This window comes from Eretmochelys imbricata, chromosome 16, assembly GCF_965152235.1.
Source record: "Eretmochelys imbricata isolate rEreImb1 chromosome 16, rEreImb1.hap1, whole genome shotgun sequence".
NCBI lineage: Eukaryota > Metazoa > Chordata > Testudines > Cheloniidae > Eretmochelys > Eretmochelys imbricata.
Window position 1 is genome coordinate 15,913,688 of NC_135587.1, and position 25,082 is coordinate 15,938,769.

Here is a 25,082-nt window from a genome sequence, read left to right on the forward strand (position 1 = left end):
ATTAAGTCTAGTAATCCTCCTCAGGCTGTGGCCTCTGCTTAATGCATAGAAGGAAGGTGAAAAAAACACTGGCCAGCTGTTGGATGCTGCACAGATGGAGTAAGGGGGAATTCCTTCTTAACCGTTGTGATCACCTGATGCAGTGACAAACAGGAAACCTGATTACCCCATTTTATCACATATAATTCTACACATTATTATTGGTCATCAGATTATCCACTCCCTTGTAAAATCCTACTAATGTTATTTGACTGCTCGTGCCAGGGACAGAGAAGCCACAGGTAACGGGGTTCAGCAGTTCTCTCCTAGAAACCAGGCGCTACAAATCCCTAGCCAATGGCAAATCTAGAGTTTAACATACTGTATGCCAGCCATTCACTCAGTGGAGCTCATCAGTGCTGATAGCTTCAGAGTTATAATGTTCTCCTTCTCACATGAATATTTGTCCCCTACTCTCAGTCTGGCACAGCTCACAGAGTATCTTTTGAAAATGCAGACTAGATAGGATGATAAATAAACCTGCCATGGTGATTTTTTCAGGGCTTCAATGCAGAACAGTAGGCAACGTACTGAAATCAAACAAAGTTCAGTTTACAGAGGAACCTGCCATTTTGTATTGTCACATGTCAGTTTCACAACACTAAGCAATCATGGTTCCCACAATAAACACCTCTCTATTCCTCACTTTCCGTGTTTATTTCCTTATTTGCTAACGGTCTGCATTTCCCATTTCCTCTTTTGCAAAGACAACTTTATTATTTACCTAAAGCAAACACTCTTCCATCAAACTGTTTTTACTTCTCCATTTTCTTTTCTTCTTTACACTTTAACTTAAGGGTAGAGTGGAGATGCAGCTAAGGAAACCAGTCAAAACCTATTCAACATCTGTAAATTTATACTTTTCAAAATATGAGGGGAAAAAAACACCAAAAAACTCCCCCAGGAAGAAAAGTCTAGAGCAAGATTTTATCATCCATACCCAAAAGGTCACTTGATGAAGGATACTAAGGGCTTGTCTACACTTACTGGGGGATTGACGCGTGGCAATCAATGCATCGGCAGTCGATTTAGTGGGTCTAGCGAAGACCCACTAAATCGACCACAGATCACTCTCCCATCGACATTGTGTAGTGTGGACCCCGCAGCACGTAGATCTAAGTACGTCAACTTCAGCTACGTTATTCATTCAACTGAAGTTGCATAACTTAGATCGATCCCTCCCCTTAGTGTAGACAAGGCCTAAGAGTGCCCAGAGTACAGTACCGAAACTGGATGAGACACCTTTATTAACAGCAAATTGACTAACTCCTACACAATGGGCCAAACTGTGGGCCATGACACATCATCGTTTTAAGCAGAAATCCCTACTGACTTCAGTGGTATGTTCTTCTTAAAACCTGATGGTGTGATAAGGCCCCTTGACTTCAGAAGGTTTGCACTGGTAAAACTGAGAGCAGAATTTGGCCCACTTTATCTCAGTTTTCTTATCTGTTCTGTAACTCTTACATGAGCACAGCGGCTATCAAAGTCAGCAGGGCAAATTCTGCTCTCACGTACATCCTGTCAACCCAGTAAGGACACTGGGGTTATTGAGTAAATGAGAGAAGAGTTTGGCCCAGAGTGCTCTGTGTCTGCAAGAACAGCAGGTCTGGGCTAAACGTTCATTTTTTCCCATATTCCCATTCTTTATTTCCTTGCACCCCGCCCTCCCCCCTTCAGACAGAGATCACATCAGCAGTTGCCTCTCTACAGCTGGTTTCAAAGGGCTGCTCCTTGGATGGATGGCTAATCCAGGTCCTCTTTTCCCTTGGGGATTTAGTGCATCACATGTGTGACATTGCCTGACTCCCAGTGAAGGTAACAGGAGTTGTGCCAGAGTAAAAACTGCATCAGGACCTCAGGAGGTGTTCATGCTCTATACTGTGGCCTGCTCTTCTTTAAACCAAACACCCGCACACAACTTCCTTGCCAAATTTTCCTCTCCAAGGTTCCATATCTGACTGACACATTAGCTTTTGCCTTGTCACTGGCAGCAAGATAATCTAGATATATTTATGGCATTGTGTATTAACTAAAGGACACAAATGCAGGAAACATCAAGGTCAGTTGACTAACAGCAACTTCTATACCTTAATGATAAAACACATCCACAGCAAACATAGGTGATAAGATTATTGATCTGACTATGGCAGATTTTCTAAAGAAGGCCTGTCCTGAATTCAGGAATAATTGCAGAGGAGGATTCATAGGGTGAATATCCTTCACGGTGCTAGTTAGTATTATAACATTTAATAGAGTCACATGCAATGTTCAAGTGTCCCCATGGGAAAAGGAGTGAGAGAAAGAGAGAGGCATCATGACCTAGTAAGTGAGCACACACAATCCCTATGCTGGAGTACCCGGACTTTCCATATTCTAATCCAAGTTCTATCACTGGAGCTCATCGCTATGGGGCCATGGACAATTCCGTTAACATCTCTCTGCCTCTGTTGCCCCAACTATAAAATGGCCATAATAATATTTTCCAGCTTCATATGGTTGTTGTATGCCATTTTATAACCATTAACACACAAGTAGTGTTGGCCAAGTCTTTGCCCTTGGGGCTAAAGGTGCTGCATTCATTGTGCCAGCCAGAATTCCTCCTGAGGACTCCCAGAGTGCGTGCACTGGGACAGTAGCTCCCCCACACTTTCAAAAGGTGCAGCCTGCTCCCTGCTCCATGCCAGTTCTACCTGCCAGGGGAGTGGTGAACCTGCCCTCATTCCACCTCTCCCATTCCCTTTTGGCCACCTAACATACATGGAGAACTAGGAGGAAGTACGGACCGTGCTTCCACATGTGGTTCTGGCCACACCCTGCACAAGGATGCAAAATGACAGATGGAGAATCTTATGTCCCTCACCACTTGCACAAACACACTGAGGCCAGCCAGAATCCACCTCATTATTAGCATCTCTATTCCCCCCTATGCCTCTTCCAAATAAAGGATGCTCTAAAACAGCAAACTCCTCCCTTGTTAGCCTACACATTAAACATGGCAGTTTAAACCAAAGCATACTACTGCTGCAGGAATTCGGGAAGCAGTTATGCATGTCCAAGGTACATAGTGCCATTGGGATCCTGTGCGGAATGCCTGCTCTCTGGTTTCTCAGTATGGCTTAATTTCTTCATTCATGGGGCAACAAATGAGGGGGAATAAGAAAATGCACACAAAAGATTAAATACTCTACTAAGACATTTTCACCCAAAGAAAAAGTGCACTATCTCCTAGCTTTTCAAACACCATGTTGCCTAATTAAATCTGATGTGTCCAGTTGTCATCCCCGTGTGAGCCTCTGACTGTGCAGAATCACCTTAAAGCACTATGAAAAGCACCAAGCAGAGCATGTTTTCACATGCAAAGGATTAGAAGGTGTATGACAAGGATTAGCAGTTGGATTAAACAAACATGTTTCATTGTTTATCACATATTGTGTCAGCTGGTTTTTTTGTTTGTTTGTTTTGTTTTACTAAGAAAAAACTAAAGTTGGGAACAGTAACCACAGCTCTAATATAGTCAGCGGGAAATATTTTCTTGTCTAAGGCTTGATCCTTCAAGGTACTGAAGCATACTAGCCTGATGCTGTAGGCAACGTGCTTAAAGTTAAGCATGTGACCAACCCTGCTGAAATCAATGGGCTTATTCACATGTTTAAAGTTAGGCATCTGCTTCAACATAGTGCTGGATCAGGGCCAAGAGCGTTCAGTACTTTGCATGACAAGCCCTATAGTATTTGCTCTATAGAAATTCATTTTGCACTAGGGTGCGAAGCTTTCCTTGACTTGGTAGTACCAATTAATTCTCAAATTTTCATGGTGTTTGAAATGCTCTTTCATATCTATCTTTCTTAGAGCTATCTATACATCTTTGCAGGAAACTAAGCTAGTATCTGTGGTATCTGAGAACCTTGGCCCTTTTATACTCTGAGCTCATCCTCTATTAAATAAAATCAGATTTGTGTATGTGTGTGGAATACCCTTTGAACTTCCAGATCAAACCGCTAAACATGTCAAGACCCAAATAAGGGTAAAAACACAGTGCAAGAACTACTGATGTTGGATCAGTTTATTTTAGCATTTTTTCCCTAAAGTCTTGGTTTAATGATTCAATATTTATGATATAAATAACTTGTAATCATATGAGTAAGAGAACCACCAGTTTGAGCAAGATGTGAATTTGGGTCTAAAATCAGGAACAGTTAGAAGTAAATCACAGAGTGTGAAATTTTCCCCTGTGCAGAGCACTTATGCATCACTTAAGTGGGACTTAAACAATGCACAGACCTTGCGCTGTTCATTTGTATTCCTGCTCAAATAAATTGGTTAGTCTCTAAGATGCCACAAGTACTCCTTTTCTTTTTGCGAATACAGACTAACACGGCTGCTACTCTGAAACCTGTCATTATGCAAGGCACTGAATTTAGCCGTATGGAGTGGAAATCTATCAACTTCATGAAAAAACTCGCACAGATACAGACAGACATCATCTTCCTTTCCAAATGCAAACAGATGGACATCGTACCAAAAGGACTGAAGGTAAAAAATCCATTACAATCTACATACCACACAGACTATGCTGACAGCTTGTGCCACACACTCTCAAAGAAACTGCGGAACCACCTGATCAACATCCTCTACAGCAAACAGGGAAAGATTGAGAACGAGCTCTCAAAACTGGATACTCTCATAAAAAAACAACCTTCCACACAAACTGCCTCGTGGCTGGACTTTACAAAAACTAGACAAGCCATTTACAACATACACTTTGCTTCTCTACAAAAGAAAAAGGACACTAAACTATCTAAACTACTACATGCCACAAGAGGCCACAACAGTGGTTCCCTTAACCCACCCAGCAATATTGTTGTTCTATCCAACTATACTCTTAGCCCCGCAGAAGAATCTGTCCTATCTCGGGGCCTCTCCTTCTGCCCCTCCACCCCCATGAACAGGATACAGTTCTGTGGTGACCTAGAATCCTATTTTCGACGTCTCCGACTCAAGGAATATTTCCAACATACCTTTGAACAACATACTAACCCACAGAGACCTTGCTACCAAGACTACAAAAAGAAGGATTCTGGGTGGACTCCTCCTGAAAGTCGAAACAACAGACTGGACTTCTACATAGAGTGCTTCCGCCGACATGCACGGGCTGAAATTGTGGAAAAGCAGCATCACTTGCTCCATAACCTCAGCCGTGCAGAACACAATGCCATCCACAGCCTCAGAAACAACTCTGACATCATAATCAAAAAGGCTGACAAAGGAGGTGCTGTCGTCATCATGAATAGGTTGGAATATGAACAAGAGGCTGCTAGGCAGCTCTCCAACACCACTTTCTACAAGCCATTACCCTCTGATCCCACTGGGGCTTACCAAAAGGAACTACAGCATTTGCTCAAGAAACTCCCTGAAAAAGCACAAGAACAAATCCGCACAGACACACCCCTGGAAACCTGACCTGGGGTATTCTATCTGCTACCCAAGACCCATAAACCTGGAAATCCTGGACACCCCATCATCTCAGGCATTGGCACCCTCACAGCAGGATTGTCTGGCTATGTAGACTCCCTCCTCAGGCCCCACGCTAGCAGCACTCCCAGCTATCTTCGAGACACCACTGATTTCCTGAGGAAACTACAATCCATCCATGGTGATCTTCCTGAAAACACCATCCTGGCCATTATGGATGTAGAAGCCCTCTACACCAATATTCCATTCAAAGATGGACTACAAGCCGTCAGGAACACTATCCCAGATAATGTCACGGCAAACCTGGTGGCTGAATTTTGTGACTTTGTCCTCACCCATAAATATTTCACATTTGGGGACAATGTATACCTTCAAATCAGCGGCACTGCTATGGGTACCAGCATGGCCACACAGTATGCCAACATTTTTATGGCTGACTTAGAACAACGCTTCCTCAGCTCTCGTCCCCTAATGCCCCTACTCTACTTGTGCTACATTGATGACATCTTCATCATCTGGACCCATGGAAAAGAAGCCCTCGAGGAATTCCACCATGATTTCAACAATTTCCATCCCACCACCAACCTCAGCCTGGTCCAGTCCACACAAGAGATCCACTTCCTGGACATTACGGAGCTAATAAGCAATGATCACATAAACACCACCCTATACTGGAAACCTACTGACCGCTATTCCTACCGACATGCCTCCAGCTTTCATCCAGACCACACCACACGATCCATCGTCTACAGCCAAGCTCTACGATACAACCGCATTTGCTCCAACCCCTCAGACAGAGACAAACACTTACAAGATCTCTATCAAGCATTCTTACAACTACAATACCCACCTGCGGAAGTGAAGAAACAGACTGACAGAGCCAGAAGAGTATCCAGAAGTCACCTACTACAGGACAGGCCCAAAAAGAAAATAACAGAACGCCACTAGCCGTCACCTTCAGCCCCCAACTAAAATCTCTCCAATGCATCATCAAGGATCTACAACCTATCCTGAAGGACGACCCATCACTCTCACAGATCTTGGGAGACAGCCCCCCAACCTGAAGCAAATACTCACCAGCAACCACACACCACACAACAGAACCACTAACCCAGGAATCTATCCTTGCAACAAAGTCCGTTGCCAACTGTGTCCACATATCTATTCAGGGGACACCATCATAGGGCCTAATCACATCAGCCACACTATCAGAGGCTCGTTCACCTGCACATCTACCAATGTGATATATGCCATCATGTGCCAATAATGCCCCTCTGCCACGTACATTGGTCAAACTGGACAGTCTCTACGTAAAAGAATAAATGGACACAAATCAGACGTCAAGAATTATAACATTCAAAAACCAGTCGGAGAACACTTCAATCTCTCTGGTCACTCGATTACAGACCTAAAAGTTGCAATTCTTCAACAAAAAAACTTCAAAAACAGACTCCAAGGAGAGACTGCTGAATTGGAATTAATTTGCAAACTGGATATTATTAACTTAGGCTTGAATAGAGACTGGGAGTGGATGGGTCATTACACAAAGTAAAACTATTTCCCCATGTTTATTCTCACCCGCCCACCCCCCACTGTTCCTCAGACCTTCTTGTCAACTTCTGGAAATGGCCCATCTTGATTATCACTACAAAAGGTGCCCCACCCCCCTACCCCACTCTCCTGCTGGTAATAGCTCACTTTAAGTGATTACTCTCGTTACTGTGTGTATGGTAACACCCATTGTTTCATGTTCTCTATGTATATAAATCTCCCCACTGTATTTTCCACTGAATGCATCCGATGAAGTGAGCTGTAGCTCATGAAAGCTTATGCTCAAATAAATTTGTTAGTCTCTAAGGTGCCACAAGTACTCCTTTTCTTTTTGCGAATACAGACTAACATGGCTGCTACTCTGAAACGCCAGAGAGAATCTACATCAAGGCTACACAACTTCCTGTGGATGGCCCATCAAGGACACTCAGCTCTCACAATGGGCCATTGAAGAAACTCATCCAGTCCAGATGGCTCTTCCTGAAAATGCTTCAGACAATGAGGGGCCAATGGCCGGCCCCTGTGAGTCAGCAAACCATGTAAAGACATATGATATGCTCATGTCACCCTGGAATCCATCTTGGGTCAGTAACCGATGAAGTGAGCTGTAGCTCATGAAAGCTTATGCTCAAATAAATTTGTTAGTCTTTAAGGTGCTACAAGTACTCCTTTTCTTTTTCCACAAACAGGGGCTGTGAACTTCCATGCACATAGGGTTGCCAGGTGTACAGTTTTCGACTGGAACGCCCGGTCGAAAATGGACCCTGGCGACTGGGCCATTAAAAGTCCGTTCGGCGGTGCTGTGGGGCTAAGGCCAGCTAGTGCTACCTGTCCTGGCACCACGCTGTGCCCTGGAAGCAGCCAGCAGGTCTGGCTCCTAGACGGGGAGTTCACGGGCTCCGCGCACTACCCCTGCACCAAGCACTTGCACCACACTCCTATTCATAGAATCATAGACTTTAAGGTCAGAAGGGACCATTATGATCGTCTAGTCTAACCTCCTGCACAACACAGGCCAAGGAATCGGACCCACCAACTCCTGTAACAAGCCCCTAACTTATGTCTGAGCTATTGAAGTCCTCAAATCGTGGTTTAAAGACTTCAAGGTGCAGAGAATCCTCCAGCAAGTGACCCGTGCCCCATGCTGCAGAGGAAGGTGAAAAAACCTCAGGGCCTCTGCCAATCTGCCCTGGAGGATAATTCCTTCCTGACCCCAAATATGGCGATCAGCTAAACCCTGAGCATGTGGGCAAGACTCACCAGCCACACATCCAGGAAAGAATTCTCTGTAGTAACTCAGATCCCACTCCATCTAACATCCCATCACAGGCCATTGGGCCTATTTACCATGAATAGTTCAAGATCAATTAATTGCCAAAATTAGGCTATCCCATCATAACATCTCCTCCATAAACTTATCGAGCTTAGTCTTGAAGTCAGATATGTCTTTTGCCCCCACTGTTTCCCTTGGAAGGCTGTTCCAGAACTTCACTCCTCTGATGGTTAGAAACCATCGTCTAATTTCAAGTCTAAACTTCCTGATGCCCAGTTTTTCCCCCCTGATATCCATTTGTTCTTGTGTCCACATTGGTACTGAGCTTAAATAATAATTCTCCCTCCATGGTATTTATCCCTCTGATATATTTATAGATAGCAATCACATCTCCTCTCAGCCTTCTTTTGGTTAGGCTAAACAAGCCAAGCTCCTTGAGTCTCCTGTCATAAGACAGGTTTTCCATTCCTCAGATCATCCTAGCAACCCTTCTTTGTACCTTTTCCAGTTTGAATTCATCCTTCTTAAACATGGGAGACCAGACCTGCACACAATATTCCAGATGAGGTCTCACCAGTGCCTTGTATAACGGTACTAACACCTCCTTATCTCTACTGGAAATACCTCGCCTGATGCATCCCAAGACCGCATTAGCTTTCTTCACGGCCATATCACACATTGGCGGCTCATCGTGATCCTGTAATCAACCAATAGTCCGAGGTCCTGCTCCTCCTCTGTTACTTCCAAATGATGCGTCCCCAGTTTATAACAGAAATTCTTGTTATTAATCCCTAAATGCATGACCTTGCACTTTTCACTATTAAATTTCATCCTATTACCATTACTCCAGTTTACAAGGTCATCCAGATCTTCCTGTATGATATCCCGGTCCTTCTCTGTATTGGCCATACCTCCCAGCTTTGTGTCATCTGCAAACTTTATTAGCACATTCCCGCTTTTTGTGCCAAGGTCAGCAATAAAAAGATTAAATAAGATGGCTAATGGGACCTGGGGGGCGATGCCTGCGGGTGAGAGCAGAGCGTGGAGCCTCCTGGTCCCTCCACTTAGGAGCTGGACCTGCTGGTCGCTTCCGGGGTGCAGCGCGGTGCCAAGACAGGCAGGGAGCCTGCGTTAGGCCCGCTGCCCGGGAGCTGCCCGAGGTGAGCCCACACCCCAACCCCCTGCCCCAGCACTGAGCCCCCCCAAACCCAGAGCCCCTTCCTGCACCCCAAACCCCTCATCCCTGGCCCCAACCCAGAGTCCGTACCCCCTTCTGCATTCCAACCCCCTGCCTCAACCCCTCGGCTTCACCCCCAGCCTGGAGCCTCCCCCTGCACTCCAAACCCCAGCCCCAGCCCCACCCCAGAGCCCACACCCCCAGCTCAGAGCCCTCACCCCCTGCCTCGACCAGCAGCCCCCTCCCACATTCCGAATCCCTTGGCCCCAGCCTGCACCCCAAACCCCTCATCCCTGGTCCCACCCCAGAGCCTGCACCCTGAGCTGGAGCCCTCTCCCTTTCCTGCACCCCAACTCCCTTCCCCAGCCTGGAGCCCCCTCCCACATTCAGAACCCCTCGTTTCTGGCCCCACCCTGGAGCCTGCATCCCCAGTTAGAGCCCTCACCCCCTCCTGCACCCCAACCCCCTGCCTGAGCCCAGTGAAAGTGAGTGAGGGTGGGGGAGCGCAAGCCACCAAGGGAGGGGGAACGCAGTGAGCGGGGGCTGGGCCGGGCCTGGTCTCGGGGAAAGAGTAGGGTTAGGGTGTTCGGTTTTGTGCAATTAGAAAGTTGGCAACCCTACATGCACATGGCAGAGGATATAAAAAGGCACCTGAGACATCTCCATTTTGTCTTCATTTTCTGCTTCATTTCTCTGGACTGAATTTCTAACAAGGAAGCTTTGAGCAAGGACTGATAACCCCCAATCTGTTTGGGTGATTCCACAAACTTTTGCAAGTTAGCAGTTTATTCCATTACTGCTGTGATCCTGATCTAAGAACAATGAAAATCATTTGTATGTTATATATGATCCTTTAACCATTCCTCTTTTTTCTTTTTTTAAATATTATTAAACCGTTAGTTTTAGTTACTAAAGGATTGGCATCAGCATGATTATTGGGTAAGAGCTGAGTTATATATTCACCTGGCTAAGAGACTGATCCCTTGGGATTGGAAGGACCCTGTATCTGATTAAACTGGTTTTCAGAAACCACTCATCATCAAGTCCAGTGGCTCTGCGGTGAGCCAAGGGATGGAATGCCTAAGGATACTGCATTTTTGACTTCTTGTTAACCAGCGTGGTGATACAGAAGTTCACTTTTGTTACTGGCTTGGAATACTCTAATGATAGAAACCACTAGTTTGGGGTGAGTCTGCCCTATTTCTTGGCAGTCTTTCCTGAATTTGGCACTCTCAGCAGTGTCATTATTTAAAATTTAAACTATGTTTTAAATATAAATACAGGTTTATTTAAAAAAAAAAACTATTTAAAACTAAATTTCAAGTTATGACAACCCATGTTAAGGCCTAAACTTATTATATCAAAATTTTAAAATTAAATAAAAAAACAACAACACAAAACATTAAGCAGTACATATTTGCTGCAAAGTTTTAAAGAAAATCAAACCACTGAAGTCTTGTGGAAGTCACTGGCTAAGTATCTGGGACCAGAGTTTGCAGAAGTGTTAAACCAGCCTTTGACAGCAGTAACCTCTTCTGCAGGTGCAGAGTGAATATTTTCTTCATTTCAATTTATTCAACTAGTTCAGTTCAATTAATAGTTCATTCAAAGTTATGAAACCTTCTGAGAGTTGAAAAAGCAGGGAAGCTTGTTTTCCTCTTTCAATCTATGAAGAAAAGCTAAGTGTGAGAGGATGAGATCCATCAATTCTAAAATGTTGAAGGACATTGTGACTAAAAACAACAAGTTCAATTCACTAACTATAGATAATACTTCCTTTGTTTAATGTCAGTTTTCAGTTTTCAATGCAAAACATTTTTGATAATTTTTTTTCTTATGTATCCAGCACATTTAAAGTAGTTTTAATATAATAAAAAAAAAATGTAAATGGTGCTTTTGTGCATTTTTAATTCATTGGAATTTCCATTCAAATGCAGCTTGATACAAATCACAGGTACAACATTAATCATCTAGAAAATAAGCAATGCATCATTCACCATTTTCTAACATAAAAAAAGTAAGAATGTAAATCAAATAAATGTAAGTTAAGCTATATAACTGCTTAAATAAATGTGTATAGACATAGTGTATCCTCCTGGTTGGCAAAAAGAAACACCAAATTTAGTGTAAAGATTACATTTATTTGCAAATCAACCTGTTTTAATGGTTACCAATCAATGAGAATCAGCCTTTCTTTAGGAAAATAACTGAAATATATAAATGCAACACAATTAAAAACTGGTTATTTAAATTGCTTTGATTTAAATCACTTTGTCCTTGGGGAAACAGTACATTCTTCTTCAGCAGTCATTAAGTACATGATGGGCTTTATCCAGACACCAGCTCATTATACAATTAAAGGTCCTTGTATATGGCAAGTCACACAGATATGAAAGGTCATTTTCTCTAAAGCACAGCTATTTAGCAAAAACACCACAAATCTCCCAAGCTTTTTATGGGTATTACGCCTTAGTATTAGAGATAGGCCAGAACCTCATACTTGAATCCCTTTGAATTTTGGGGAGCAGGGAAGAGTCTGGATCTAAATCTCTAGGTTCACTGCAGATTGTAAACAGGTAGGATCTTATTTTCTGGTTCCAGTTCAGATACTTCCACTTATTCACCTAGGAGGGCTGTTCTCATGAGATTTTGACCAATAAACTGGAAGTTCTCATGAAATTCCACCATTCAAGCTGCATTCACAATTTTTCTGCCCTTTTAGGCTTAAACTTCACGTGGACTGCTAAGGAGATTTTCAAGCAATTAAATTCAAATCAATGCCTTGATTCAGCCTCAAGGCTGAGCTCTCACCCCGTACACCCTTTCCTCAGCCTCTCTCTACTATCATGTACAAAGTTCCATGAACCGCCTTGCACTCAGTCCACAAACCATGAGTAAACTAGAGCGGCTACTCTGTTACATACACAACACATTTACTTTGAGAAGGAATTTGCTCTAACGGTTTCCAAATGTGTGAAATTAACTTGAACTTTATTTTCTACTGTTTAAGCAACCCATTCTGCCTGCTAAACAGGATTTTTATAAGCCAAGCAAATGGAGATCTAAGGAAAGAGGAAAGTAAACTAGATACAGTAGAACCTCAGTGTTACGAATGGACTGCTCAACTACACACATCATTTGGAACTGGACATATGCAATCAGGCAGCAGCGGAGACAAAAAAAAAGAGCAAATACGGTACAGTACTGTGTTAAATGTAAACTAGTAAAAAACTAAAGTTTAAAAAAAGATTTGACAAAATTAGGAAACTTTCTGTGCTGTTTCATTTAAATTAAGATGGTTAAAAGCAGCATTTTTCTTCTGCGTAGTAAAGTTTCAAAGCTGTATTAAGTCAACGTTCAGTTATAAACTTTTGAAAGAACAACCATAACATTTTGTTCAGAGTTACGAACATTTCAGAGTTATGAACAACCTATTCCCAAGGCGTTTGTAAGGCTGGGGTTCTACTGTATGCACATAGAAGCTAATACGTGCCATTCAAAAACGCTTTATTATTGCATGGCTAACTGCACCCCCACATTACTCATGTCCTTCTGAAATGAAGATGATCAACTTACCTAAGTTGTTTTGCATAGCTGATTTCAATCTCCGTTCTCTCTTTTACAAACTTGATGTATTTTTCCAGAACATCAATTCCCCATTGCGTGTGTTTTTCTAAATTCTCAAACTGGTCCTGCAGTGAAACAAATAGATAGTTTAGTCTCGTTGAGTTTGGAGATAACTTAAAAAAACAACAATCCCCAAAAGGACACATCACTGCAGAGAAAGTATTGCTAATATTTTCCATGATTACAGTCAGGCATTTTTTTTGTAGCACAGGGTTTTCTCAACCTAACCACACTCAGTTCGAGAGAGGCCAAGACAGTAACTCTCCAGTGCTGCTTTACGTAACATCCTCATTTCCGAAAGTTGGGCTTGTCATATGACAGTTTCTAAGCAACAAGTAATGCTTCAACGGAAGTGTACGGAGTTGTACCTTTAGGATTGCATTTATCTTATCACTACAGATAACTGCTAAAAGACCCACAAATTCAGAGATCCACTCTTAATTAACACCTCAACTGTTTTTCACAGGTTGATAACATATCAGAGGTATCATCTGAAGCTTTGTGGAGCCATTCCTCAAGATTTTCCTTTCAATAGTTGGCACTTATGGAACATCTTTCTACAGAACAGAGCTGACTTCCCATATGTTTACTTATATTTACTTATAAAATAGACAGCACACAAACAACTGATATGCCAAAAAATGATTTTAGTTCCATTTACAGTAATCCTTCTTGTAAATCCACATTTACATACAGATGCTATTTTCATCTTTAAATATTGCTGCCCCCAAAATGACTCATGTTTTCAATAAGTCTTCTGCATCAAAAAGCATTTCATACGTCAGTTTGGAGTATCCCAGATGCCAAGAGATTAGACAACAGTACATTCAGATTAATTACCAAATCATAATACGAGTTCTTTCTAGGGTCTAAAGAGCTAATGCAAAAAAGTCTTAGCTTTTCAAATTCTAGCTCTCGTTACGTGGTCACTATTTAATTTCATTACACGAACACAGTACACAAGCCTAAACTTCAGAGATCTAGCCTTCTGAAAATTAAGATTTACAACACAAAACCTAACACAGGCCTCATTTCTTCCAGTATATCAGAATGCAGGTGACAATAGGATGAGCACCTCAATTATGTTCCTGGCTGAGAGGTAGGGTGCGATAGAGCCAGCTAGCCAAAAATGGAATAGGTAGGGAAAGAGAGCACAAATGGGAAAAAATAAAAATTAAATCCTTAGTACCTTCCTTACTAGTCTGCGACAGGTAACATTTTAGCAGTTCGTGTCTATATAACAACTTGAAAAATGCATCTTACAGATATGACTTTGTTGCATATTTACCTTGCCAGAAGTGCAATACGAACCCATTATTTATCTACCTTGTCTTGCTTACAAGGTCTGCAATTCCCTACATCTTAGTTTCATGTCTTATGAAAGCTATATACATAAATAGGTTTGAGGTCAGATCCTCGGCTAGCATGAACTGATGTTGCTCCACTGAAGTCTATGAAGCTATGCTAATTTACAGCAGCTGAAGGTCTGGCACTGTGCGACTTTCGGTTTGTAAAGTCATCAGCTAACATCAGTAAAACAGACTGGAGAAAAAAAAAACACCCCACTTCTTTTGATTAGTAGAATATGGAAACAGACAGCACTCCCACAAAGTCTACTGCAGAGCACTAATAAGTTGCTTCTAAGCAGACTACATTTGGTGCAGTGTAACATATGTCAATCAAAATATAAATTCTCTTGACATAAGTACAGATCTCTCTAGCGTTTAGTAAGTCAGTCTTGCATAATGGAAGCTGCTAAACTGCTTGCTAATCTTATTGCTCCATTCTTGGCTGGGCCCCCTGACAGAGAGAGATTTGAATCAGGTCAAAAAAGGGCAATATACAGAATTTTATAAAGTGGCTTGTTAATATACAATACAGGAGCTATCTATTCTTATGCTTAGGTCTTGTCTAATTGCGAAGTTGCACTGGCTTAACTTAAGGTGCAATTTTAAACTGATTTAGTTAAACTGGAGCAATAGGTTTTTCATGGAGGCTTATTTCAGTTTAGTTAAGTTAATTAGGAACAGATTTTAATTAAGCTGAAATAAGGTATACTCAAACCAAAATAAGCCACCCTTAAACCAAAATACCAGTATTTACACTGCGGTGGGAGAGGTGGAAGTTACCTGAATTGGTGCAAATTTGTCTGTAGACAACCCAGGGATTTCCCTAGACACCCCCCCCCCCAAATTTCCCCAATCTCCCACCCCCCCAGTTACATGCAGTGTTGCCAATTTAGTCATTGGTTGGAAATTTGAATTGAAACATTAGTACGCACTTTAAAAGCATATACAGTGAGCTCCAGCACCTCTAGACTGGGCAATTCATCGCCTTGGGACCTCTGGGCTTGTCACATCAGCTATGAAAGTAACAAATTTGCTTGAGCCCCGGCACCTCTTTCATTACAAATTAAGCACTGGTCACCCTCAACTGAACTGCACACCCTAAGCAGGAGGTTTGGATGCCAGATCCTAGTGAAGAGAGAGAGAGAGAGCGAGCGAGCGAGAAGGTGGGGCACAGGTGTTTTGCTTGGTGGTGTGGGCTCTGCCTAAGTCACAGGCACTATTTGACCTGCCCCTCTCTCCTGCTTAGAGAGAGAGAGACGATTAGTCTTCATGAGTGAGCACTAGAGCTGAAATCACTGATAATCAGGTCTAAGTGCTTAGACCAGCTGTGAGACAGAGTTTCTGTGGAAGAGACAGCCCAGCTTGCACTAGTAGTGAAGTTCCCCCACTGACAGCTGGGTGGACCCTCAAGAGACCGACTCACAGAGGTCACAGTGGCAGGCAGCAGCAGAAGATGACAGTGCAGGGCCATTGGGGACAGAGTGGTAGAGTGAACGGTGGCACGACAGACAACAGCGGCCAGAGCACTGAACTATGTTTTAGTGACTTCACTCCAGAATAGATTTGTGACTGGGAAACTTATATTAATATATGTTTCCTAGTAGGGCAAGATTTTTGAAATGCATTATTTGCCAAGGTCATTATCTCACATCATTGCTATCTCAAGAGGTCATTATCTTGGGGAGTTTCTGTACTAAACTTTATTATAATTATTTTTTATGTAAGAACAGCTATATTGCATCAGACCAATGGTCCATCTATCTCAGTATCCTGTCTTCCAGGTGCTTTAGAGGGAATGAACAGAACAGGGAATCATTGAGTGATCCATCCCGTCTTCTACTTCCAGTTTCTGGCGAACAGAGGCTAGGGACACTCAGAGCATGGTGTTGCATCCCTGCCCATCCTGGCTCATAGTCATTGATGGACCTAACCTCCATGAACTTACGTAGTTCTTTTTTGAACCCTGTTACAATTTTGGCCTTCACAACATCCCTGGCAAAAAGTTCCACGGGTTGACTGTGCATTGTGTGAAGAAATACTTCCTTTTGTTTGTTTTACACTTGCTGCATATTAATTTCATTCAGTGACCCCTAGTTCTTATGTTCAGTGAAGGGGCAAATAACACTGCCTTATTCATTTTCTCCACACCAGTCAAGATTTTATAAATCTCTATCATATCCCCTCTTAGTTGTCTCTTTTCCAAGCTGAAAAGTCCCAGTTTTTTTCCTATTCATGTTCTTTTTAATAACAACAAGGAGTCTGTTGGCAGATTATTTTTTATGCTTATGCCCAAATAAATCTGTTAGTCTTTAAGGTGCCACCAGACTCCTTGTTGTTTTTGTGGATACAGACTAACACGGCTATCCCCTGATACTAGTATTTTTAATCTCTCCTCTTATGGAATCTGTTCCATACCCCTAATAATTTTTGTTGCCCTTCTCTGTACCTTTTCCAATTCCAATATATCTTTTTTGAGATGGGGTGACCAGACCTGCAAGCAGAATTCAAGATGTGGGCATAACATGGATTTATATAGTAAAAGTGGAGGAGCTTGGTTTGCCAGACTGATCAGCTAAGCCAATACTAACAGCCTACATGAAAAGGCTGCAGAACACCATGCCTCTGGACTGCATCAACATGCAGAAAGCCTTATAAGCCAGCCACCGTCAAAGCCAATTTTAGAAGAACTTAATGAGGCTGTTAAGAATGCTGGAAACACAACTCAGTTTACGTGAACCAACATGGCTGTTGCACCATACTTTCTATTTAAACAAAAGATACCACACACTACAAACTGGAGGCCAACGTTAAGTGCATTGTCATTTGTTAATCCTGAAGTCGGACACTGGTTTCAAACAAGACTGGCAAATGCTCACTATCTTTCTGAAAAAATTCAGCTGACTCTCTAGAAGCATGCGGTGCAACAATGAAAGACTCAGCGGTTGAAAAAATGAAGAACTCTCTCACCATATTCAAAATATGTGCATACATGGCTGATGAATGCAAATAAGCATCAAGTATTAAATCATTGCGTATGTGATTTTGATGTCTGCGGTAGGCCAGCAGATGCATTCTAGATGTTCAGGTTATAGAAGACACATCGGCTGCATCTGTGACATCTTAGAAGAGTTAAATGCTTGTAAATTGAACCCCAAACAGATGGCTCCTTGTACATTTGATTGAGTTACAAACTTCTCTTGAAGACATAGTGGAGTACAAGCTTTGCTCAGAGAAAAGTGTAACCCTAATCTCTCCTATACACACTGCAGAGGCCATCTACTCCAGCTAGCGCTAGTACGAGCTCCAGAATCTCCAGAAGACATTAAAAAGCCATAAATTTAATGGTTTTTTTATACTCTTTTTTCCAGCAAGAGTCCAAAAGGACCTAACATCTCCAAAAAAAAAAAGGAAGATACACTGGGATTGAAGTTCAAATTAGTCCAACCTGGGAAAACCTGCTAGCTTTCTCAAGAGCGATTCTTGGCTGTTGTCTTAAAATTACTGCAACCGTTATTACTGGCTTTGGAAAGTATCCACCAAGATAGCACAGATCTAAGTAGTGAGGCTGGTGGACTACTTTTGTTACTAAGTTCAGAGAAGACTATAGCCATTCTATCTCTTGTAAGTCTACTGTTGAAACCACTTGGGTCATAAAACAATGTCATCCAGGCATTTGCTACAACAGTAGCAGATCTTTGTCCAGCAAAAGAAGCTACTCTTGGATCAGTCAGAGATATCCATTGAAAATATACTGGAAGAAGCAAAGACTTCAGGTCAGAAGTTGACTAATGAAGGTACTTATATTGACTCCTTAAATGAAGAGGACAAGAAGTGTTTGTAAAGCCAGATGAAAAAGTACACAGACTTGATTCTTACAAATCTACAATAGTGATTTCTGGATTCTACTCAACCTCTACATAGCTTTTACAGATGCCTCTCTTATAAAACACCTACAGTTCAGTGGAGTGAAGCACTACCAGCAATGGGGCTGCCATGTGACCAGGACAGAACAGAAAATTTTGAACACAGAGTGGAATATCATAAGACAAACAAATGAAGATTTAACTTCAACTTCTTTATCATTGCTAGTGGCTCGACCCGATCTTTGTGCTATGTCTCCTGGGATGAAAGAACTAGGAATTCATCTCTTGCTACTCCCAGTCACAGTTACAGTTGAGCGTTCTTTTTCCTCACTGAATAGAACTTTGTGTTCTGAAAGAAGTCGCCTTCTGCCTGATCATGGGCATATCACAAAGGACTGGAAGTAACGGACACACAAGAAGACACCAAACAGTGCAAAATTACAACAAGAAAACAAGAAGGAGGAAGATGTAGTACTTCATAGTAGGCTTGACTAGCCAACTTTAATTTTTGTGATGATTTTAAAACACGAATTAAATCTAATAAAATGGTTGTGAAACATTTTTCAGTTTTTACTATGGTAAAACCATACAGCCCATCTTCACCCTCATGGTCTCAACCCTCATCGGCCCTCATCACCCCTGAATATTCCAACACTCCCATAATTTCAATTCCTGGGGAAAACACTGAGACAACCCCTTATCTAGGGAGGCTTCAAACCTAGAGACAATATAAAGAGATGGCATGGACAGAACAACAGACCTCTCCATTCCCCAGAGGCAATTCAGATCAGAAAGAGCAGGGGTGTAATTTCAACACAAAGAGACACCTTTTGCTCACACTTGGAACCATATAACCTCTACCAAAGTCAATGGGATTGCGCAGGTGTACCAGAGAGCAGATCTTGGCTTATTGTTTGTCTTTTAAGGTTTTTGGCAAAAAGCACTGCGAGCTACCACACTCCATTCTGTTCTATGAGATAGACCATTACTAAATAAATCTAAATAGTATGTCTCAGAGGCAGCCAGTCACCCATATATTTACATTCAGTCCCCTCAAACTTTTTGGAGAATTTCAAGCAGGGAGAGCCTCTTTCCAATCCCTTTTTATGCAAGTCACAGCACTCTCATTGGGTACACTATATTAACAGCAAAGCTTAACATTCAACCATACCCCTTGTACCCTTTTCAAAGAGGAGGAATCCACCCCTCTCCTCCTAGGCACATTTCAAGGAGATATTACCTTTGAAAAATGCAAAATGTGCTGAACACACTGAAACATACAGCGAGTTCACCTTCGGAAGGTGATCTCCTTTCTCTCTTTGTAGCCTGATCAATTTGTTTAACACCCCATTTTTAGAATACCAAAGAGATCAGAATATGAAAAACCTGATAACTCCTTGGGGCCGAATGAGCCTGGTCTGTTGTCCCGTAAGTTAGTCTGCTCTGCTGTTTGACTTTGAGTGGTCTGCCCAGGTCTACTTTAGGAAAAGAGAACTCCATGGTGTACAGCACAAAGGAGGGGCTGAAATGCTGCAGTGCAGGCAGGTGTCTGAAAGTAAAAAGAGACTAGAGTTGTTAAGAAAATACTAACTTTATAAATGGAAAGGAAGCGGAGATAATGGTCAGTGGCTAGCGTTGCGACCAACAGGAACAAACAGCTGCAAGAACTGAGCTCCACGAACAAGAATGAAGACAAGATGAACTCTGACGGCTTATTGCAGCCTTTGGGCTAGTCTACACTGGTAATGCTAAAGTGCTGCCGTGGCAGCGCTTTCACATGGCTTGTGTGGTTGCAGCGCAGCGCTGGGAGAGCTCTCCCAGCACTCTAAAGAAACCCCCTCCACGAGGGGTGTAGCTCCCAGCGCCGAGAGCACGGCTCCCAGCCCTGGGGCACTGTCTGTATTGGCGCGTTACAGCGCTGAAACTTGCTGCGCTCAGGGGGGGTTTTTTCACACCCCGAGCGAGAAAGTTGCAGCGCTGCTAATTGCCAGTGTAGACAAGCCCTTAGTTACAGATAAGAATTGCAGCCCCTTCGATGTCACTCAAAAGTATTAGGGGTTCCAACTGCAATTGTAATAAAGAGGCATAATCCTGGGCGCAATCCCTTCATACCATGGGCATCTGTGCCACTTTCAGTTGTGTGTTTGTTTGTTTGTTTGTTTTCCTTCAGGAGGCAGAAAAATATCAAGGTCAAGGGAAGATAGGCCCAATTGTGCTGCCAGCAACAGAGACGAATGAGGTCTTGAAGGACAAGTGGTACAGGGAGAGGGCTCTAAAAACCTATTCATGCTCATTGTCCCATCTGTCTATTCAACAAGCTTAGGCTAGGAAGTGGCTCTCACATAAGACTGATGAGGCGCGGAAGCAGAAAAGAACTTTTAGCATAGGGAATTTATTTGATCACAAATTTACAGTTTATAAAAATGTATAATCCTTAAAGCTGTGGTGTTTGCAATGGCCCTAAAAGAATTAAGTTGGAAAAGGCAGATTTCAGAAGCTGTTGGCAACAGTGTCTTACCCTCAATCAGCCAATGAGCATTTGTTAGTGGTTTTCAACCTGTGGTCCGCAGATCCCTGGGGGTCTGCAGGCTACGTCTAAGATTTTCAAAGGGATCTGCACCTCCATTCACAATTTTTTTAGGGGTTCACAAGTGAAAACAGGTTGAAAACCACTGATTTAGAATTTCTAATGTGAGGTTTCATTAGTGAAGTGTGTTGTCACTACTTAGAATCTGAAAAGTTAGCCAAGATGGTACCTTTCTCTATAGCCCAGACATTTCCGCATTGCTCTCTATTATATGTTTTGTACTGCTTCGCTCAGTCTTGTTTTAAAATATCCCCAGTAATAGAGCTTCCATTACTCTACTTAGGAGAGCATTCCACATGCTAGCAGACCTCAGTTAAAGGACTTCTGGAGAGCTTTGAGGGAGGAGTTCTTTGAAAGACCACTACTTTCCTATCATACATTTCACTTACTTTTTTATTTTTTTTTAATTAAATTTGGTCATCATTTTCTAACTTTCTTCCAGACTCTTAAATACTATTGCTCCAAACAGAACAGTAGCCATCAAGATGATAATGCTAGCAGTTAATTAACAATTACAGTAAAACAGTAAACTTTAAGCACCTATACTGCTGTCTACCTTGTGCACTTTGAAATGTTAAGGATGGAGATTTTCAAATGCACAAAGAGTAGTTAGTGAAAAAGTCTCACTGAAAGCCAATGAAAGCTGGATGCCTAATTCTCATTTGTGTTTCTGAAAATCTTCTCACTCCCTGCCAGAAATGGTGTTAAGAAGAAAGTCTTTCACATTACCTGTACAAATGCAGAGGACCACAATTAGGAAAAAAGGTCACCTTCCCACTTGTTTCTTTGCAATGAAAAGAACACAAACTTGTTTTTCAATAGTATGATCCACTTTCTCTTCCCTGAATCAGAAATTGCTGTACACAGAGAAGTATTTTTCAGCTGGACAGTGCATTGATGAGGATACCTATATTACAACATCTCCAACCACCATCTGCATGTGTTTTTGTACACCTTTTTGTGCTCTGGTCTGAGATCACAAATTTCCCCTCATTCAGATCTCTCCTTCAGACCCACTTCTTCCATGCTGCCCACAAGAAGAGAGTCAAAAAATAGCTTAAAAGAAAAAGATAACACTTTTCACTGAATGAACAGGATGTGCACATACCTAAATTCAGTAACGACCTATTACTACTACTACAACCTTTGTCCTTACTCATCCCATTCCATTCTGTCCTCTCATTGTCCCTACTTGTCACACCACGCATAACATTAGGCTCTGATTCCTGTAAATGGACTCTTACATCCATGTGGGGCCCCTGGGACTTCCCCAGTTCTACTGATTCCTTTCACAAAGAGCTTATGACGTAAGAGCCTGCACCTACAAGCTGACCTATGTGGCTCCGTGTGGGTGGAAACTTGCACAACTGGTGCCTTAGGTTGTACAGGGACGGTGTATTTGTGTTTGTTCTGTGAAGTGCCTACCAATGCAGATCATTATTACCATAAGAAAAGAGCTCAACAGAGGAAAGAGAAGACCTTTAGTCATTAATTTTAATGGGAACTGAGCATCTAAATCCCCTGGGCACCTTTGAAAATCTCAGCCCTATGGCAATGTGTGTTTCTAACAATTTCTGTCTCCATTCATTCTTCTGGAGTATTTTTAATCACAGCCCCAAATCATGTCAAATCCATGCACTTTTCACAGCTCTGCTGCAAGCTTTTTATTCTGGCAATGCTCAGCCTGGAAACAGTTATGTGTGCTTGTTTTTCCTCATTTTATTCTACCTGCCAGTTGCAAAAGATCAGAAGATAGCAATCTAGGGAATGTCTATACTGCAATCCAAGATGTGACTGCAGCCCAGATAGACACAGGCAAATATTACTAAAAATAGCAGTTTAGGTGTGGCGTCACGGGCTTCAGCTCAGGCTGTTCAAGCACATCGAGGACCCCCTGTTGCCACATCTATCGTGCTATTTTTCAAAATGCTATGTCTACCGGAGTTGCAATCACACCTTGGATTGCAGTACAGACATTCCCCTAGTCACTGCTCCACTGTTAAACAATCAGATTCACTAGCACAGCAAAGCACTGTAGGAATAAGGAAAGAAGTCATAAAAGATTGTGCTGAGCAAAGCAATGAGGCAAAGAAAACAAAACATACACTGTAGAGTTTCTTTCACAATAAAGGAAAATAAAGATTTTCAACACCAGTCAAGGTTTGGGGACTAACAGTTTATGGGTATTTTAATCCATTTCACCATCCTCTCAAATGAAGTCACACAGATAACTGATAAAAGAAAAAACACTTTTTGCAAAATGGTCACTCCATATCTGACCTCTCAATCCTCAAAGGAAACCTACACAACACCTTCAAAAGATGAGCCTGGGAGCTTAAATTCATGACTTTGCTACACACTAAAAATCACAATTAAAGACACTGTAATCCATTAACACACACACACACACACACACACACACACACCCGCTTTGTGTGTGTGTTATGACTTCAGAAATGTTAACTGGCCCACTTTATCTTGAATGGTTCTCCTTCAATATGTGTGATTCCTGCAGAAGAGCTCTATGTAGCTCAAAAGCTTGTCTCTTTTACCAAGAAACAGTATTATCTCACCCACCTTGTCTCACCAATATCTTGGGACCAACATGGCTACTACAACACTACAAAGATATCAACTGTCAATCTACCTAATATTAGGCTGATTCAGAAAAAAAAAAAAAAACGGTGGTACGCTCCCAAATTCTGGCTATACTCAAAGATCCACTCGTGATGCCAACGGGAGATGATGCTCACAGCAGTCTGTGGAGATCAGCATAATTAGGTTTTCAGTCCCCTACCCACTCGGATGAATGGAGCAGATCACATTTCTCTGGCAGTTATTGTTTCCAGGCATCTGAAGACTCAGGTAGACAGCACTACACACTGAGTTCACGCTTGGTAGATTTCTTCACAGATGTAAGGGCTAGAGACTTGGAGTCAAATTCCGTTCTAACTCCACTGAAGGTATTGAATTTATGCCAGGAGACAATATGACCCCTTACTTTTCAATTAAATATTAAGTTCTGGAGGAAGGATACCAGTATCTGCTGGAATTTGAACCATTGTGTCATCTATCCAGAACTGCTCAAAGCAGGTTTAGATAGCAGTGGTTCGTCTACACCATTAGTCCCACTTACTTCCTCTGGTGAAGCTGCACTGATGGCAGTGCAGTCATGGGACACTTAAGAAAATGCTAGTGTAAACACAGTCAGTGTAGAGAGAGCCTTAGAATTGTGTTGCAAATTGGATACTAATAAGAGGAAATTAACCAACCAATATTCAGTATTTCTGTTTCACTTTTAGTAACCCAGCAACTGTGAATAGCGAACTGTGAATAGTGAAGGCTAAAAACACTTGCGAAAATTTCTAATTCTCTAATTTTGATTCACTGAGGTTCCACTCCAGATCCCAAAAAAGTCTTGTTTTCCAACCCCAGCAAAACTCAAAGAATTGTTACTGTAAGAGTATTAAGCATTAATTTTCATCTTTGACTCCGACACTTTTTTATCCCATCGCCATCCTTCCTCATTCCTCAGGGGGAAAAAAAAAAGAATGAAAGAGAAGATCACAAAACAACATTACAGTGTTGTTAGAATTTTTTTAATTATGTGTTTTAAAAATAGCATATTAAAAAAAGAATTAACAAGACAATGAAAGCCTAAAGTCCCACATGGCAACATAGTGCAAACAAAATACAACAAAATACAAATGCTCAAGGACCTATATTAAAGCTATGTCCAAATGTAACAGTTTTCAAGCAAATAAATAATACACCAAACGTACAATAATATTGCAAGAACCATTCAGAAAGTAGTGGTGAGCAGAAACTACAGCAGCATGTCAGCTTCTGTCTGACTCAGTTGTCACTAAATGAAATAAGACTTTCCACATAAAATCTGTCAGTTAATTAGGTTAGTCCATTGAACCCAGCAAAACATCCATCTTTATATATTGTTAAGAATGAAATGGGATTAAAGGAGATTCTGTACCTTTTGCTTCATGAAGCACAGATAAGGGTCAAGTAATAGCACCATGGAAGAAATGCCTATCTTTTCCTTTCAAACATTGTTCTTGCTTTAAAGGACATTTCAAAGGGGCAGGAGGAGTGGGGGAAAGCTGAGTATATCTGCTGCTCACTGTGA

General features: G+C 41.9%; 1 protein-coding gene across 23 annotated transcripts in view; it reads right to left on the minus strand.

The window, feature by feature from the left end:
- The window catches only part of FNBP1 (formin binding protein 1), a 162,190-nt gene that overhangs the window by 83,943 nt on the left and 53,165 nt on the right, over positions 1 to 25,082 (minus strand). For 17 of the 23 annotated variants that reach the window (XM_077835577.1, XM_077835596.1, XM_077835595.1 and 14 more), the window contains exon 1: positions 13,092 to 13,373. In XM_077835577.1, the coding sequence (XP_077691703.1) occupies positions 13,092 to 13,321 (230 nt within the window). In that variant the 5' untranslated portion in view covers positions 13,322 to 13,373. Of the gene's footprint in view, positions 1 to 10,166; positions 10,241 to 13,091; positions 13,374 to 14,430; positions 14,450 to 19,740; positions 19,904 to 25,082 lie in introns of those variants that run through there. The other 6 variants (XM_077835597.1, XM_077835584.1, XM_077835588.1 and 3 more) reach the window with 4 other exon arrangements.